The following is a 14,759-nucleotide window of genomic DNA, read 5'->3' on the forward strand; positions in this document are numbered from 1 at the left end:
TGCTGAATAGATTAAAAATATTCCCAAACCTTGCATTGTAGCTACAAAGGAGTTCTATCCAGACTGACAACTAGGCCATGATTTATTACAGGATCTGCTTTTAACATTATTTTGTCTAGAATGAAAAGAGCGGTTGAAGAAACTCCATCCATCTTTTTGTTTATTTGACATCTATGCCACATTAAATGTTCCTTAAAGAAACAATATATAAACAAGAAATTCTCCTTAACAGTGACGATTACTCATTAGTAAGATAAATCTCTTGACAGTGATACCAAAGGAATCCTGTCAAGCAATGTCGGTGAAAATTTTTAAAAAGCATATTTTTTAAACTTAAGAATAAATTTTTAAGCCAGATATTTTAGCTTCATTTTCTTTCCAAGAGTTAGCACTACAGAGTATGCTCAAGTTGTTTTTTCTCTTCAACAAAATTAGCACCATCTCTCAAGCTTTCCTTGTTCTAGCTCAATTGCTGATTATGTATGATATGAATAATTAGTAGAAATAGAGTGTGCCCTTTTTGTTGTTAATGTTTATCAAAAGGTGAAAAAATATTGAGCAAGTAAATGAAGACTGTGATAAATATATTTTGCTCTGCTTTCATATATTTTCATGTGCTTTCTGGGAGGGTTTTTTTGTTTGGTTTTTGTTTGGGGTTTTTTTTTTTTTTTTAAAGTGATTTGGGGGAAGGAAAGAAGGAAGGAAGGGCATAGAGTAATTGAGGCAGGAAGAATACCTTCCCAGCACTGTGCAGTTTTTCCTGAGAACGTTAGGAACTGAATGAAGAATCTCTGTCCTGGAATTTAGAGCAACTAGTAGTTTGTAAGTACCCGTGCATTGTCAACAAATAGTCACTCTCTGTGTTTCTTAACTTCTTATCTTTTATTAGGTATATTTTCAGATTTATTTATTTGGGAATTTGAGTGTTTTTTTTTTAAGTCTCCTGGTTGCTAAATATAGATTCTGTTCTGGAGGGATGGGAGACTTCTATTTATTATTCAGTGAGTATATTTTAAATATTAGACTGTGACCAGTATGTGAGTTGCTAACCAGTTGATGTTTTCAATAGTACAGCCAGGATAGCAACCTCCTCCATAAGTTAGTGTTTAGCTTTATGATTGTCTCTAAATATTTGAATCTGTGTTTGACCTGCATCCTTAACATTTATTAAATTGGTAGATGCTATATAGGTTATAGAATTCTAATTCTGAATTCTTATTGCTCATGAATAAAGATCAAGATTGATCCAGTTGCTTATTGTTGGATCATAGAGATTTCTTGATATATTAATCCTAGCAATTGCTGGCCATTTAGCTATATCACAAATAGCGCCCTGGAAAGCTCTTTCCAGGTGCTTGTCTTAATCAACATTCCACACAGGACATGTGTCTAGTTTCACATGAACGGAGCATGATAAGAAAGGTGTAAATTGGTGACAGTCAGGAACTGGGAGTCCACCGAAGGAACGGTATTCTCTAGTCATTGCTATAAAGAGGGAGGTGGGGGAACAGAAGAGTTAACCATTAGAGTGCTTTAAAAAAATAGCAAAATTAAAATCAAAGGACAGTTTTTATACTGACTGATGGTTGTACCAGGGAAAACTATTATATTTGTGAAAGTTTGCTACTTTTACCCTAGCCTTATCCATTAAAGATGATAGTACGAATGAAATTGTAGAGTTGAAAGGTAACTTTTATAAATCGGATTAACATTCTCAGTGTATGTGAAAGCTGAAACTGAAAGATTTTAACTGACCCAAGCATGCAAAAATAACTTCTGGACTGAGATTATAACTAGGTTTCTTCATTTTTATTCTAGTATTTTTTAAAAATAGATTTTGCAATGTCTACTAACACAAGTCCACTGTAAAGTATATTTAATATTTTTGGAGTGGAAAGTGAATTTAGCGTTTCCTTTTCCTGTCCAGTTCCATATTCTCACTTTATTTATGTGAATCTGAGGTCCAGTAACTTGCCCAAGGTGGCATAGCTAGTTAAAGGCCAGTTTTAGTGTTATGTTTTAGCTGGTCGTTCACACGTTAGTGGCAATCAGTCTAGCTAGTGATCAGAGTCAGTTTTTGAGGAATAATTTTTCAGAACACCCAGATGAATGTTGTGATTTATGTTCCTTTTAAGAGGCATCAAATAATGGACTCTGTTCATATCAGTCAGTTTTTAAAGTGCCAGGAACAATTGCTGCTGAATGGTTTGCATGCCGAATAGGCCAGTGCAGCATTTGAACCTGTTATAAGAGTAATCATGTGAAAGCCTGGCTGTCTATAGTAGGGTAGCTCTGTGTTTCCAGGGACAAGATAGTTTTTGCATTAATAAGTCATGTTAATATTTGTTAATATTTGTGATGGCACAGAATATCTCCTTCTGCTACAATCGGATAGTAACTTTCATTTGATATTTTTCTGATAGTGATATAATACTTAGTGACATAGAGTTTGAAAAAAATACATATGGATATATATGTGTATGTGTGTGTATACACTTATTTTAAGGTAGGAAATTGTTGGAAAGGAAGCAATAAGGTTGTGCACAGTTAAGTATACCAAGAATTTCCAACTCTAAATTAAATCCTGGTGTGAAAAGAGTGATTTTTTCTCCCCTTATATGTGTATCTGATCTGGATGATTACTCATTTGTAGGGAACACTATCAGATTATGTATTTGCCCTGTGTTCACACCCAACACCCCCTACCCCCATCACTCACAAAAGCTAAGCTGACCTCTATTTGTACCTAGGTTGTAGCCTAGCCTTTCTCCCTTCTAATTCATTCCTCGGCCTTTTCAGATTAGGATTGGTCCATCCTGGCCTTCTCTTCAAGCCTCTGTTCTCCTTTCTTTTATGCTGTGTACTTATTTGTGTTTATTTGGTCAACGTTTTAGCTTTGGAGGCTAAGAGCTCACAAACCGATAATCCTAGAATAAGTTCTCACTATGTATTCTCTACAGTTTATCACCCTCAAGGGATGGAAAATTGGTTCTCGGGGAGCAAAAATATCTTTCCTATCTGCCTGTGTTTTTATGTGTAAAGCACAGATGTACATGCAGTACATAAACAGGTATATAGTATATGTATCATTTTAAAATTTCATAGGTGCAAATGATTCGGAAAAATACGCCTAAAAAAACTTAGCCAGCAATAATGAAATAAAGGTTGAGAACACTGTTCTACACCTATATATATCTATATCCTTTCCCAGCGTCTCCACTTAGATGTTATTCAAAAACTTCAAGTTCACTTGTCCCAAACTGAAACAATTCTTTTTTCTCCACCCCACCCAAATCTTTTTCTCATTCTTTCTGTCCCGTTTCAATAGATGTCATCATGTGGGTTTCCATGCCCACCCTGTCCCATTATCTCATGCCTAAGGCATTACCTCATCTCAAGGCTGTTTTCTTTCCCTGCCTGGATTATTGCTACAGCTTTTACAATTATTCTTCCTGCTCTGTTTTTACCCTTGCTCTAATCTTTTATCCACACTGTGCTACAAGGAGCTTTCTAAAATGTACGTCTGATTAGCTCTCATCTAGTTTAAAACTTCCCAGTTCTTAGGGATCAGAATCCTATATCCATAGCATGGTCTGCCTTTCTTTTAATTTTCTGGCCTTCTCCTCATATTTCTTTCTACTCTCCCTACTTCCCCCTCCCCGCAACATGTACTTTTATTTTGGAGTCACTTGGACTCCTCTAAAGTGCCACTTTCTTCCTCATCTACGGTCTTTTTCAAACTGTGCCTTTGAGTTTTTTCCTTCCCTTCCTCAACCCATACAACTTCCTGCCTGCTGGTGTTCAGTTCAGGTGCCCTGTCCTCCTAGGCATACTGTATGATTATTTTTACTATACTCTTTGTCACACAGGGGAAATGCATATTTTCTGGGGTTTCCCCCCCGCCCCACTAAATGGCTTCTTGAGGAATGACTTACTGGTGTTGCGTCTCCGACTCCTGCCGTACCTAGTAGGCATTCTATAAATCTGTGCCAAATGAAAAACTGAGCAAGCATGTGGGATTGTTTTAAGTGTTGATATTATATACGTTCCCAGGTTGTCCTGTTTTCCTGGGCATTTCACCATATTTTTTTTTCCCCATGAAACATTGCATACTAGATTGAATTAAGCTTATTCCTTCTTTACAGTAAATATTAATGACTTAGACCAAACAACAGTATATGAAGAGTAGCTTTTCAAGTGTTTAAATAGTGGCTTTTCAAAAATAGCATTAACTAATTTTACAGCTCATTTATTTCTTATCTGTAAAAAACAGTATTAACATTATTTAAGTAGGGAGACTATCAACATATTTTTGACTCTGTATTTTTTCTCCCTCTCATTCTGTTTAGCTAAAGGACACAAAATCAGCAGATCAGAAAACAACACTACTACATTTTCTTGTGCAAATATGTGAAGAAAACTACCCTGATATCCTCAATTTTGTGAATGATTTGGAACATTTGGACAAAGCTAGTAAAGGTTTGTACTTTTACAGAAAAGATTTTCGTGCTCTGGGTCTTCAGTTGGTACAGAAAATAATGTCTTTTATTTGAACATACTTGCCACTTTGTCACTGTGTTTTCATACTGAATATGCCATTTTAAAAATAGAAAGTTGTAGGACATTTACTTTATCAATTGTCATTATTGGAGCTATGACTTTAATTTTTTGACTGGATAGTGAGGCCCTATACACAAAAACATATAGGTTTGCAGTTTTTTTTTTTTTTTTTTTTAACATCTTTACCGGAGTATAATTGCTTTATAATGTCATGTTAGTTGCTGCTGTATAACAAAGTGAATCAGCTATATCTATACATATAACACCATATCTCCTCCCTCTTGCATCTCCCTCCCACCCTCCCTATCCCACCCCTCTAGGTGGTCACAAAGCACCGAGCTGATCTCCCTGTGCTCTATGGCTGCTTCCCATTAGCTATCTATTTTATATTTGGTAGTGTATATATGTCCATGCCACTCTCTCACTTTGCCCCAGCTTACCCTTCCCCCTCCCCATGTCCTCAAGTCCATTCTCTACCTCTGGGTTTTTATTCCTGTCCTGCCCCTAGGTTCTTCATAACCATTTTTTTTTTTTTTTTTTAGATTCCATATATATGTGTTAGCATATGGTATTTGTTTTTCTCTTTCTGACTTACTTCACTCTGTATGACAGACTCTAGGTCCATCCACCTCACTACAAATAACTCAATTTTGTTTCTTTCTATGGCTGATTAATATTCCATTGTGTATATGTGCCACATCTTCTTTATCCATTCACCTGTCGATGGACACTTAGGTTGCTTCCATGGCCTGGCTATTGTAAATAGTACTGCAATGAACATGGTGGTGTATGTTGCTTTTTGAATTATGGTTTTCTCAGGGTATATGCCCAATAGTGGGGTTGCTGGGTAATATGGTAGCTCTATTTTTAGTTTTTTAAGGAAGCTCCATACTGTTCTCCATAGTGGCTGTATCAATTTACATTCCCACCAACAGTGCAAGAGGGTTCCCTTTTCTCCACACCTTCTCCAGCATTTATTGTTTGTAGATTTTCTGATGATGGCCATTCTGACCAGTGTGAGGTGATACCTCATTGTAGTTTTGATTTGTATTTCTCTAATGATTGGCGATGTTGAGCATCCTTTCATGTGTTTGTTGGCAATCTGTATATATTCTTTAGAGAAATGTCTATTTAGGTCTTCTGCCCATTTTTGGATTGGGTTGTTTGTTTTTTTGACATTGAGCTGCATAAGCTGCTTGTATATTTTGGAGATTAATCCTTTGTCAGTTGCTTCGTTTGCAAATATTACCTAAAGGACACAAATTTCTCCCATTTCTCCTATTCTGAGGGTTGTCTTTTCATCTTGCTTATGGTGTCCTTTGCTGTGCAAAAGTTTTTAAGTTTCATTAGGTCCCATTTGTTTGTTTTTATTTCCATTTCTCTAGAAGGTGGGTCAAAAAGGATCTTGCTGTGATTTATGTCATAGAGTGTTCTGCCTATGTTTTCCTCTAAGAGTTTGGTAGTGTCTGGTCTTACATTTAGGTCTTTAATCCATTTTGAGTTTGTTTTTGTGTATGGTGTTAGGGAGTGTTCTAATTTTATTTATTTTACATGTAGCTGTCCAGTTTTCCCAGCACCACTTATCGAAGAAGCTGTCTTTTCTCCATTGTATATTCTTGCCTCCTTTATCAAAGATAAGGTGACCATATGTGTGTGAGTTTATGTCTGGGCTTTCTATCTTGTTCCATTGATCTATATTTCTGTTTTTCTGCCTTTATCATACTGTCTTGATTACTGTAGCTTATAATATAGTCTGAAGTATGGGAGCCTTATTCCTCCAGCTCCGTTTTTCTTTCCCAAGATTGCTTTGGCTGTTCGGGGTCTTTTGTGTTTCCATACAAATTGTGCAATTTTCTATTCTAGTTCTGTGAAAAATGCCATTGGTAGTTTGATAGGAATTGCACTGAATCTGTAGATTGCTATGGGCAGTATAGTCATTTTCACAATGTTGATTCTTTCAATCCAAGAGCATGGTATATCTCTCCATATTAACAAATTGAAGGAGAAAAACAATATGATCATCTCAATAGATGCAGAAAAGCTTTTGGCAAAATTCAACACCCATTTATGATAAAAACTCTCCAGAAAGTAGACATAGAGGGAACTTACCTCAACATCATAAAGGCCATATATGACAAACCCACAGCCAACATCTTTCTCAATGGTGAAAAACTGAAACCATTTCCACTAAGATCAGGAACAAGACAAGGTTGCCCACTCTCACCACTCCTATTCAGCATCGTTTTGGAAGTTTTAGCCACAGCAATCAGAGGAGAAAAAGAAATAAAAGGAATCCAAATCAGAAAAGAAGAAGTAAAACTGTCACTGTTTGCAGGTGACATGATACTATACATAGAGAAAACTAAAGATGTTACCAGAAAACTACTCGAGCTAATCAATGAATTTGGTAAAGTTGCAGGATACAAAATTAATGCACAAAAATCTCGTGCATTCCTATACACTAGTCATGAAAAATCAGAAAGAGAAGTTAAGGAAACACACCCATTTACCATTGTAACAAAAAGAATAAAATACTTAGGAATAAACCTACCTAAGGAGACAAAAGACCTGTATGCAGAAAACTATGAGACACTGATGAAAGAAATAGAAATTAAAGAGGACACAAACAGATGAAGAGATATACCATGTTCTTGCATGGGAAGTTTTGCAGTTTAAACCTTCTGAATACCTGCCAGCCCCACCCTCTGCTGCTAAGCCACTTCCACTGTGTCCAGTGCAGTTCTCTTTAGATGAGTCATTCATAAGCACCTGGGATGATTATGCATCTGAGCCAAGCACCTGTAGTCAGTGTCCCCCTTGGCCTGATTCTGAATCTCCATCTGCCTACCTTGCAAGTAGAGCCTGCTTCCTTTGCCCCAGTAGGCACCAAACTGCCATAGATTCCAGTCACTCCTTCCTAATAGCTCAGTTTCTAAGCTCCTTCTTAGCCCCTGCTGTGGGCTTAGATCTGGTTACAGAAAGGGTCAGAGAAAAGATAGTCCTATTATTTATATTTGGTTTGAATATGACTTATGCAGTTTTTTGAACATCTGAAGCATCCAGGTTATATATCACATCAGTTCTGTGGGAAAAAAACTTTACTTGCCTCAAAAAATAATGAATTTACGAATACACATTTGTGTGAATATATACAAATGTATAGATATACATTTTGGAAGACATCTCATTTGGTCTGGGAGAGTATCTCTATTCTTTTTGTACAGACCAATGGTCATTTGTCAACTTAAAGAAAGATACTTTTTTCCGGTATTATAGTGAATTTTTCTTTTAAATTAAAAAAATCACTTTTATCATTTCATACCCTGTTTTTTTTTTGAATTTTATTTATTTTTTTATACAACAGGATGTTATTAGCCATCAATTTTATACACATCAGTGTATACATGTCAATCTCAATCTCACAATTCATCGCACCACCAACCCCAACGCCCACCGCTTCCCCCCTTGATGTCCATACGTTTGTTCTCTATGTCTCTGTCTCAATTTCTGCCCTGCAAACCGCTTCATCTGTACGTTTATCTAGGTTCCACATATATGCGTTAATGTACAATATTTGTTTTTCTCTTTCTGACTTACTTCACTCTGTATGACAGTCTCTAGATCCATCCACGTCTCAAAAAATGACCCAGTTTGGTTCCTTTTTATGTCTAAGTAATATTCCATTGTATATATGTACCACATCTTTATCCATTCATCTGTCAATGGGCATATAGGTTGCCTTCCATGACCTCGCTATTGTAAATAGTGCTGCAATGGACATTGGGGTGCATGTGTCTTTTTGAATTATGGTTTTCTCTGGGTATATGCCCAGTAGTGGGATTGCTGGATCATATGGTAATACTATTTTTAGTTTTTTAAGGAACCTCCATACTGTTCTCCAGAGTGGCTGTATCAATTTACATTCCCAGCAACAGTGCAAGAGGGTTCCCTTTTCTCCACACCCTCTCCAGCATTTGTTGTTTGTAGATTTTCTGATGATGCCCATTCGAACTGGTGTGAGGTGATACTTCACTGTAGTTTTGATTTGCATTTCTCTAATAATTAGTGATGTTGAGCAGCTTTTCATGTGCTTCTTTGCCATCTGTATGTCTTCTTTAGAGAAATGTCTATTTAGGTCTTCTACCCATTTTTGGATTGGGTTGTTTGTTTTTTTAATATTGAGCTGCATGAGCTGTTTATATATTTTGGAGATTTATCCTTTGTCCGTTGATTCATTTCCAAATATTTCTCCCAGTCTGAGGGCTGTCTTTTCGTCTTGTTTGTGGTTTCCTTTGCTGTGCAAAAGCTTTGAAGTTTCATTAGGTCCCATTTGTTTATTTTTGCTTTTATTTGCATTACTCTAGGACATGGGTCAAAAAACATCTTGCTGTGATTTATGTCAAAGAGTGTTCTTCCTATGTTTTCCTCTAAAGGTTTAATAGTGTCCGGTCTTAAATTTAGGTCTCTAATCCCTTTTGAGTTTATTTTTGTGTATGGTGTTAGGGGGTGTTGTAATTTCATACTTTTACGTGTAGCTGTCCAGTTTTCCCAGCAACACTTATTGAAGAGACTGTCTTTTCTCCATTGTATATCCTTGCCTCCTTTGTCATACATTAGTTGACCATAGGTGTGTGGGTTTATCGCTGGGCTTTCTATCTTGTTCCATTGATCTATGTTTCTGTTTTTGTGCCAGTACCATATTGTATTGATTACTGTAGCTTTGTAGTATAGTCAGAAGTCAGGGAGTCTGATTCCTCCAGCTCCATTATTTCCCCTCAAGACTGCTTTGGCTATTTGGGGTCTTTTGTGTCTCCATACAAATTTTAAGATTTTTTGTTCTAGTTCCATAAAAAATGCCATTGATAATTTGATAGGGTTTACACTGGATCTGTAGATTGCTTTGGGTAGTATAGTCATTTTCACAATATTGATTCTTCCAATCCAAGAACATGGTATACCTCTCCATCTGTTGGTATCATCCTTAATTTCTTTCATTAGTATCTTATAGTTTTCTACATGCAGGTCTTTTGTCTCCCTAGGTAGGTTTATTCCTAGGTATTTTATTCTTTTTGTTGCAGTGGTAGATGGGAGTGTTTCCATAATTTCTCTTTCAGATTATTCGTCATTAGTGTATAACAATGCATGAGATTTCTGTGCATTAATTTTGTATCCTGCAACATTACTGAATTCATTGATTAGCTCTGCTAGTTTTCTGGTGGCATCTTTAGGATTCTCTATTTATAGTATCATGTCATCTACAAACAGTGATAGTTTTACTCCTTCTTTTCCAATTTGTATTCCTTTTATTTCTTTTTCTTCTGAGTGCCGTGGCTAGGACTGCCAAAACTATGTTGAATAATAGTGGTGAGTGTGGACATCCTTGTCTTGTTCCTGATCTTACAGGAAATGTTTTCAGTTTTTCACCATTGAGAATGATGTTTGCTGTGTGTTTGTCGTATATGGCCTTTATTATGCTGAAGTAGGTTCCCGCTATGCCCAGTCTCCGGAGAGTTTTTATCGTAAATGGGTGTTGAATTTTGTCAGAAGCTTTTTCTGCATCTATTGAGATGATCATATGGTTTTTTTTCTTCAGTTTGTTAATATGGTGTATCACATTGATTGATTTGCATACATTGAAGAATGCTTGCTTCCCTGGGATAAATCCCACTTGATCATGGTGTATGACCCTTTTAATGTGTTGTTGCATTCTGTTTGCTAGTATTTTGTTGAGGATTTTTGCATCTATATTGATCAGTGATATTGGTCTGTAATTTTTTTTCTTTTTTTGTAGTATCTTTGTCTGGTGTTGGTATCATGGTGATGGTGGCCTCGTAGAATGAGTTTCAGAGGGTTTCTTCCTCTGCAATTTTTTGGAAGAGTTTGAGAAAGATGGGTGTTAGCTCTTCTCTAAATGATTGATAGAATTCACCTGTGAAGCCATCTGGTCCTGGACTTTTGTTTGTTGGAAGATTTTTAGTCACTGTTTCCATTTCATTACTTGTGTTTTGTCTGTTCATATTTTGTTTTTTCCTCCTGGTTCAGTCTTGGATGGTTATACCTTTCTAAGAATTTGTTCATTTCTTCCAGGTTGTCCATTTTATTGGCATAGAGTTGCTTGTAGTAGTCTCTAGGATGCTTTGTATTTCTACATTGTCTGTTGTAACTTCTCCTTTTCCATTTCTAATTTTATTGATTTGAGTCCTCTCCCTCTTTTTCTTGATGAGTCTGGCTAATGGTTTATCAATTTTGTTTATCTTCTCAAAGAACCAGCTTTTATTTTTATTGTTCTTTGCTATTGTTTTCTTTGTTTTTATTTCATTTATTTCTGCTCTGATATTTATGATTTCTTTCCTTCTGCTAACTTTGTGTTTTGTTTGTTCTTCTTTCTCTAGTCCCTTTAGGTGTAAGGTTAGATTGTTTATTTGAGATTTTTCTTGTTTCTTGAGGTAGGCTTGTATAGCTATAAACTTCCCTCTTAGAACTGCTTTTGCTGCATTGCATAGGTTTTGGATCGTCGTGTTTTCATTGTCATTAGTCTCTAGGTATTTTCTGATTTCCTCTTTGATTTCTTCAGTGATCTCTTGGTTATTTAGTAATGTATTATTTAGCTTCCATGTGTTTGTGTTTTTCACGTTTTTTTCCCTGTAATTGATATCTAATCTCATAGTGTTGTGGTCAGAAAAGATGCTTGATATGATTTCAGTTTTCTTAAATTTACTGAGACTTGAATTGTGACCCAAGATGTAATCTCTCCTGGAGAATGTTCTGTACACACTTGAGAAGAAAGTGAAATCTGCTGTTTTTGGATGGAATGTCCTGTAAACATCAGTAAATATACCCGGTCTATTGTGTCATTTAAAGCTCGTGTTTCCTTATTAATTTTTTGTTTGGATGATCTGTCCATTGGTGTAAGTGAGGTGTTAAAGTCCCCCCCTATTATTGTGTTAATGTCGATTTCCTCTTTTATAGCTGTTAACAGTTGCCTTATGTATTGAGGTGATCCTATGTTGGGTGCATATATTTTTATAATTGTTATATCTTCTTCTTGGATTGATCCCTTGATCATTATGTAGTGTTGTTCCTTGTCTCTTGTAACATTCTTTATTTTAAAGTCTGTTTTATCTGATACAAGTATTGCTACTCCAGCTTTCTTTTGAATTCCATTTGCATGGAATATCTTTTTCCATCCCCTCACTTTCAGTCTGTATGTGTCCTTAGGTTTTAAGTGGGTCTCTTGTAGACAGCATATATATGGGTCTTGTTTTTGTATCCATTCAGCAGCCTGTGTCTTTTGGTTGGAGCATTTAGTCCATTCACGTTTAAGGTAATTATCAATATGTATGTTCCTATGACCATTTTCTTAATTGTTTTGGGTTTGTTTTTGTAGGTCCTTTTCTTCTCTTTTGTTTCCCACTTAGAGAAATTCCTTTAGCATTTGTTGTAGATCTGGTTTGGTGGTGCTGAATTCTCTTAGCTTTTGCTTTTCTGTAAAGCTTTTGATTTCTCCATCGAATCTGAATGAGATCCTTGCTGACTAGAATAATCTTGGTTGTAGGTTTTTTCCCTTTCATCACTTTAAGTATATCATGCTGCTCCCTTCTGGCTTGTAGAGTTTCTGCTGAGAAATCAGCTGTTAACCTTATGGGAGTTCCCTTGTATGTTATTTGTCGTTTTTCCCTTGCTGCTTTCCATAATTTTTCTTTGTCTTTAATTTTTGCCAATTTGATTACTATGTGTCTCGGCGTGTTTCTCCTTGGGTCTATCCTGTATGGGACTCTGCACTTCCTGGACTTGCTTGGCTGTTTATTTTCCCATGTTAGGGAAGTTTTCGACTTTAATCTCTTCACATATTTTCTCTGGTCCTTTCTCTTTCTCTTTCTCTTTTCCTTTTGGGACCCCTGTGATGCGAATGTCATTGCGTTTAATGTTGTCCTAGAGGTCTCTTAGGCTGTCTTCAATTTCTTTTCTTTCTTTTTTCTTTATTCCGTTCTGTGGCAGTGAATCCACCATTCTTTCCTCCAGGTCACTTTTCTGTTCTTCTGCCTCAGTTATTCTGCTATTGATTCCTTCTAGTATAGTTTTCATTTCAGTTATTGTATTTTTCATCTCTGTTTGTTTGTTCTTTAATTCTTCTAGGTCTTTGTTAAACATTTCTTGCATCATCTCAATCTTTGCCTCCATTCTTTTTCCAAGGTCCTGGATCATCTTCACTATCATTATTCTGAATTCTTTTTCTGGCAGGTTGCCTATCTCCACTTCATTTAGTTGTTTTTTCTGGGGTTTTATCTTGTTCTTTCATCTGGTACGTAGCCCTCTGCCTTTTCATCTTGTCTGTCTTTCTGTGAATGTAGTTTTTGTTCCACCGGCTGCAGGATTGTAGTTCTTCTTGCTTCTGCTGTCCTCATACCCTGTTTAAATTGTTTCTTCTATAAAGTGGGGATTGTAGCACGTTTTTTTTGCAGAGAGGCATGTGATTGGATGAGATGTTCTTTCACACTTTTTCCTGAGATATATGTTTGTTTGAAGTGTATATCTCATATAGTCTGTTGAAAAAAAAATTGGAAACAATTAATATGGATTTTTAAGCCAAAAATAAGTCTTTTAACTTTTCACTCTTGCATCCTAATGTTCTAATGGATTACTCCTTACTTTGCCCTTGTGTACCTTAAAATGTTCATGGCATAAGAAGATAATGTCCCTATGTATAGTTGTAAGTGTTTTAAGGGAATTTAAGAAGGGAAAATAATCCAAATCATCTTCTCATATTAAACAATGTGAGACTGGACAAAAAGGCACAGAGGAAAAGAACATTAAAAATAACTCACAGAGGGCTTCCCTGGTGCACAGAGGTTGATGGTCCGCCTGCCAATGCAGGGGACACGGGTTCATGCCCCGGTCCGGAAAGATCCCACATGCCGCGGAGTGGCTGGGCCCGTGAGCCATGGCCGCTGAGCCTGTGAGTCCTGAGCCTGTGCTCTGCAATGGGAGAGGCCACAACAGTGAGAGGCCCACATACCAAATAAATAAATAAATAAATAACTCACAGATACTCGCAATAGCTTTTACGTGATTAGTTCATTAACTCAAGGAAGGCACCTTTCTTATAATGAGATTTCTGGAATTCTGGAATAAAATTTAAGTAAATGGGATGAAAAAGAATTGAAAATGCGTGTTCTTGATGAATATTAAGCTTGATAAGCAACAGAGTATTAGGTGAAGAAGTGCTACCTTCAAGTGCCTTGAAATATAGAGCAATTTCTTTTTCTGGGTAAAAGATGGTTGAGTAGTTAATAGCTTACATCAGCATTAGGTTTTTAGCAAAAATAAAATCAATGTGGGCATTTTCTCATAATAGCAGTTTGAATTTCTGGTCACTTTACTATTTTTCCTACTAGTTCTTAAACAAAATAGTAAGCTGGAACATACTTCTCTTTCAGATGTATTTTTTATTGTATAATACATTTTCTAGCAGTTTTTGCTATGAATTAAGATAAATGTCATTTATCTATTTTGACTCATTTGATTGTACTTAAAATTCTGTATAAATATTACAATATTTTGCTTTTGAAAAGTATGTAACTTTCATATGAGTTTGCTTGCAGAGTTGTAACTTGGTAATGATATTCTTCTGTTTGTTTTCTTTCTTGGTGTTTCTGGGGGGCATTTTGGGGCCTTTAGGGGTTTTAGTTTCCATCTTTTATAGCGGAGGCATGCATATGTGTATGGGCCAGCAGATACTGAGAATGTGTTTCACAGGGAGTAGCCAACTTCATATTTGAAATAGAAAAGCCATCACTGAGAGATTTTTTTTTTACTGTGTAGGTGATTGTTGAGCTAGATTTCTTTTCATGAGTTTATTACCCTATTAATGGATGAGATTTTAGAGGAATTAATGTAGTCTTGGATGAAATAAGTCTTTGTTTTCTTTGGAAAATTTCGGTGCTCTTATATTATACATCATCATTTGAAAGTTTCCAGATTTGAAATCTCCTCAGTGAGCTATCACATGAATTTAAAAGTACCTTTGTTTTTGAGACATAACATATCCTGGCCATTAGGTACTCCTGGATCAGCAGGGGGAGCTTTCATTGTAACTAATGAGCTTACCCGTATGACAGTTTTCAAGAATCTACTTCATTAGGGCTGCTTCTTTGCTAAAAGATAACGGCTTACAGCTTTTCTGTTGTATTTCAGTGAAA

At 36.2% G+C, this 14,759-nt stretch overlaps 1 protein-coding gene across 4 annotated transcripts in view; it reads left to right on the forward strand.

Moving 5' to 3' along the window:
* DIAPH3 (diaphanous related formin 3) overlaps window positions 1–14,759 on the forward strand; it is a gene marked incomplete at both ends in the record, with an annotated part of 549,577 nt that overhangs the window by 311,687 nt on the left and 223,131 nt on the right. For all 4 annotated transcript variants that reach the window (XM_082675745.1, XM_082675746.1, XM_082675747.1 and 1 more), the window contains one exon: window positions 4,350–4,479. In XM_082675745.1, the coding sequence (XP_082531871.1) occupies window positions 4,350–4,479 (130 nt within the window). The remainder of the gene's footprint in view (window positions 1–4,349; window positions 4,480–14,759) is intronic.

Source organism: Grampus griseus (genome assembly GCF_964374135.1).
Source record: "Grampus griseus genome assembly, chromosome: 18".
NCBI lineage: Eukaryota > Metazoa > Chordata > Mammalia > Artiodactyla > Delphinidae > Grampus > Grampus griseus.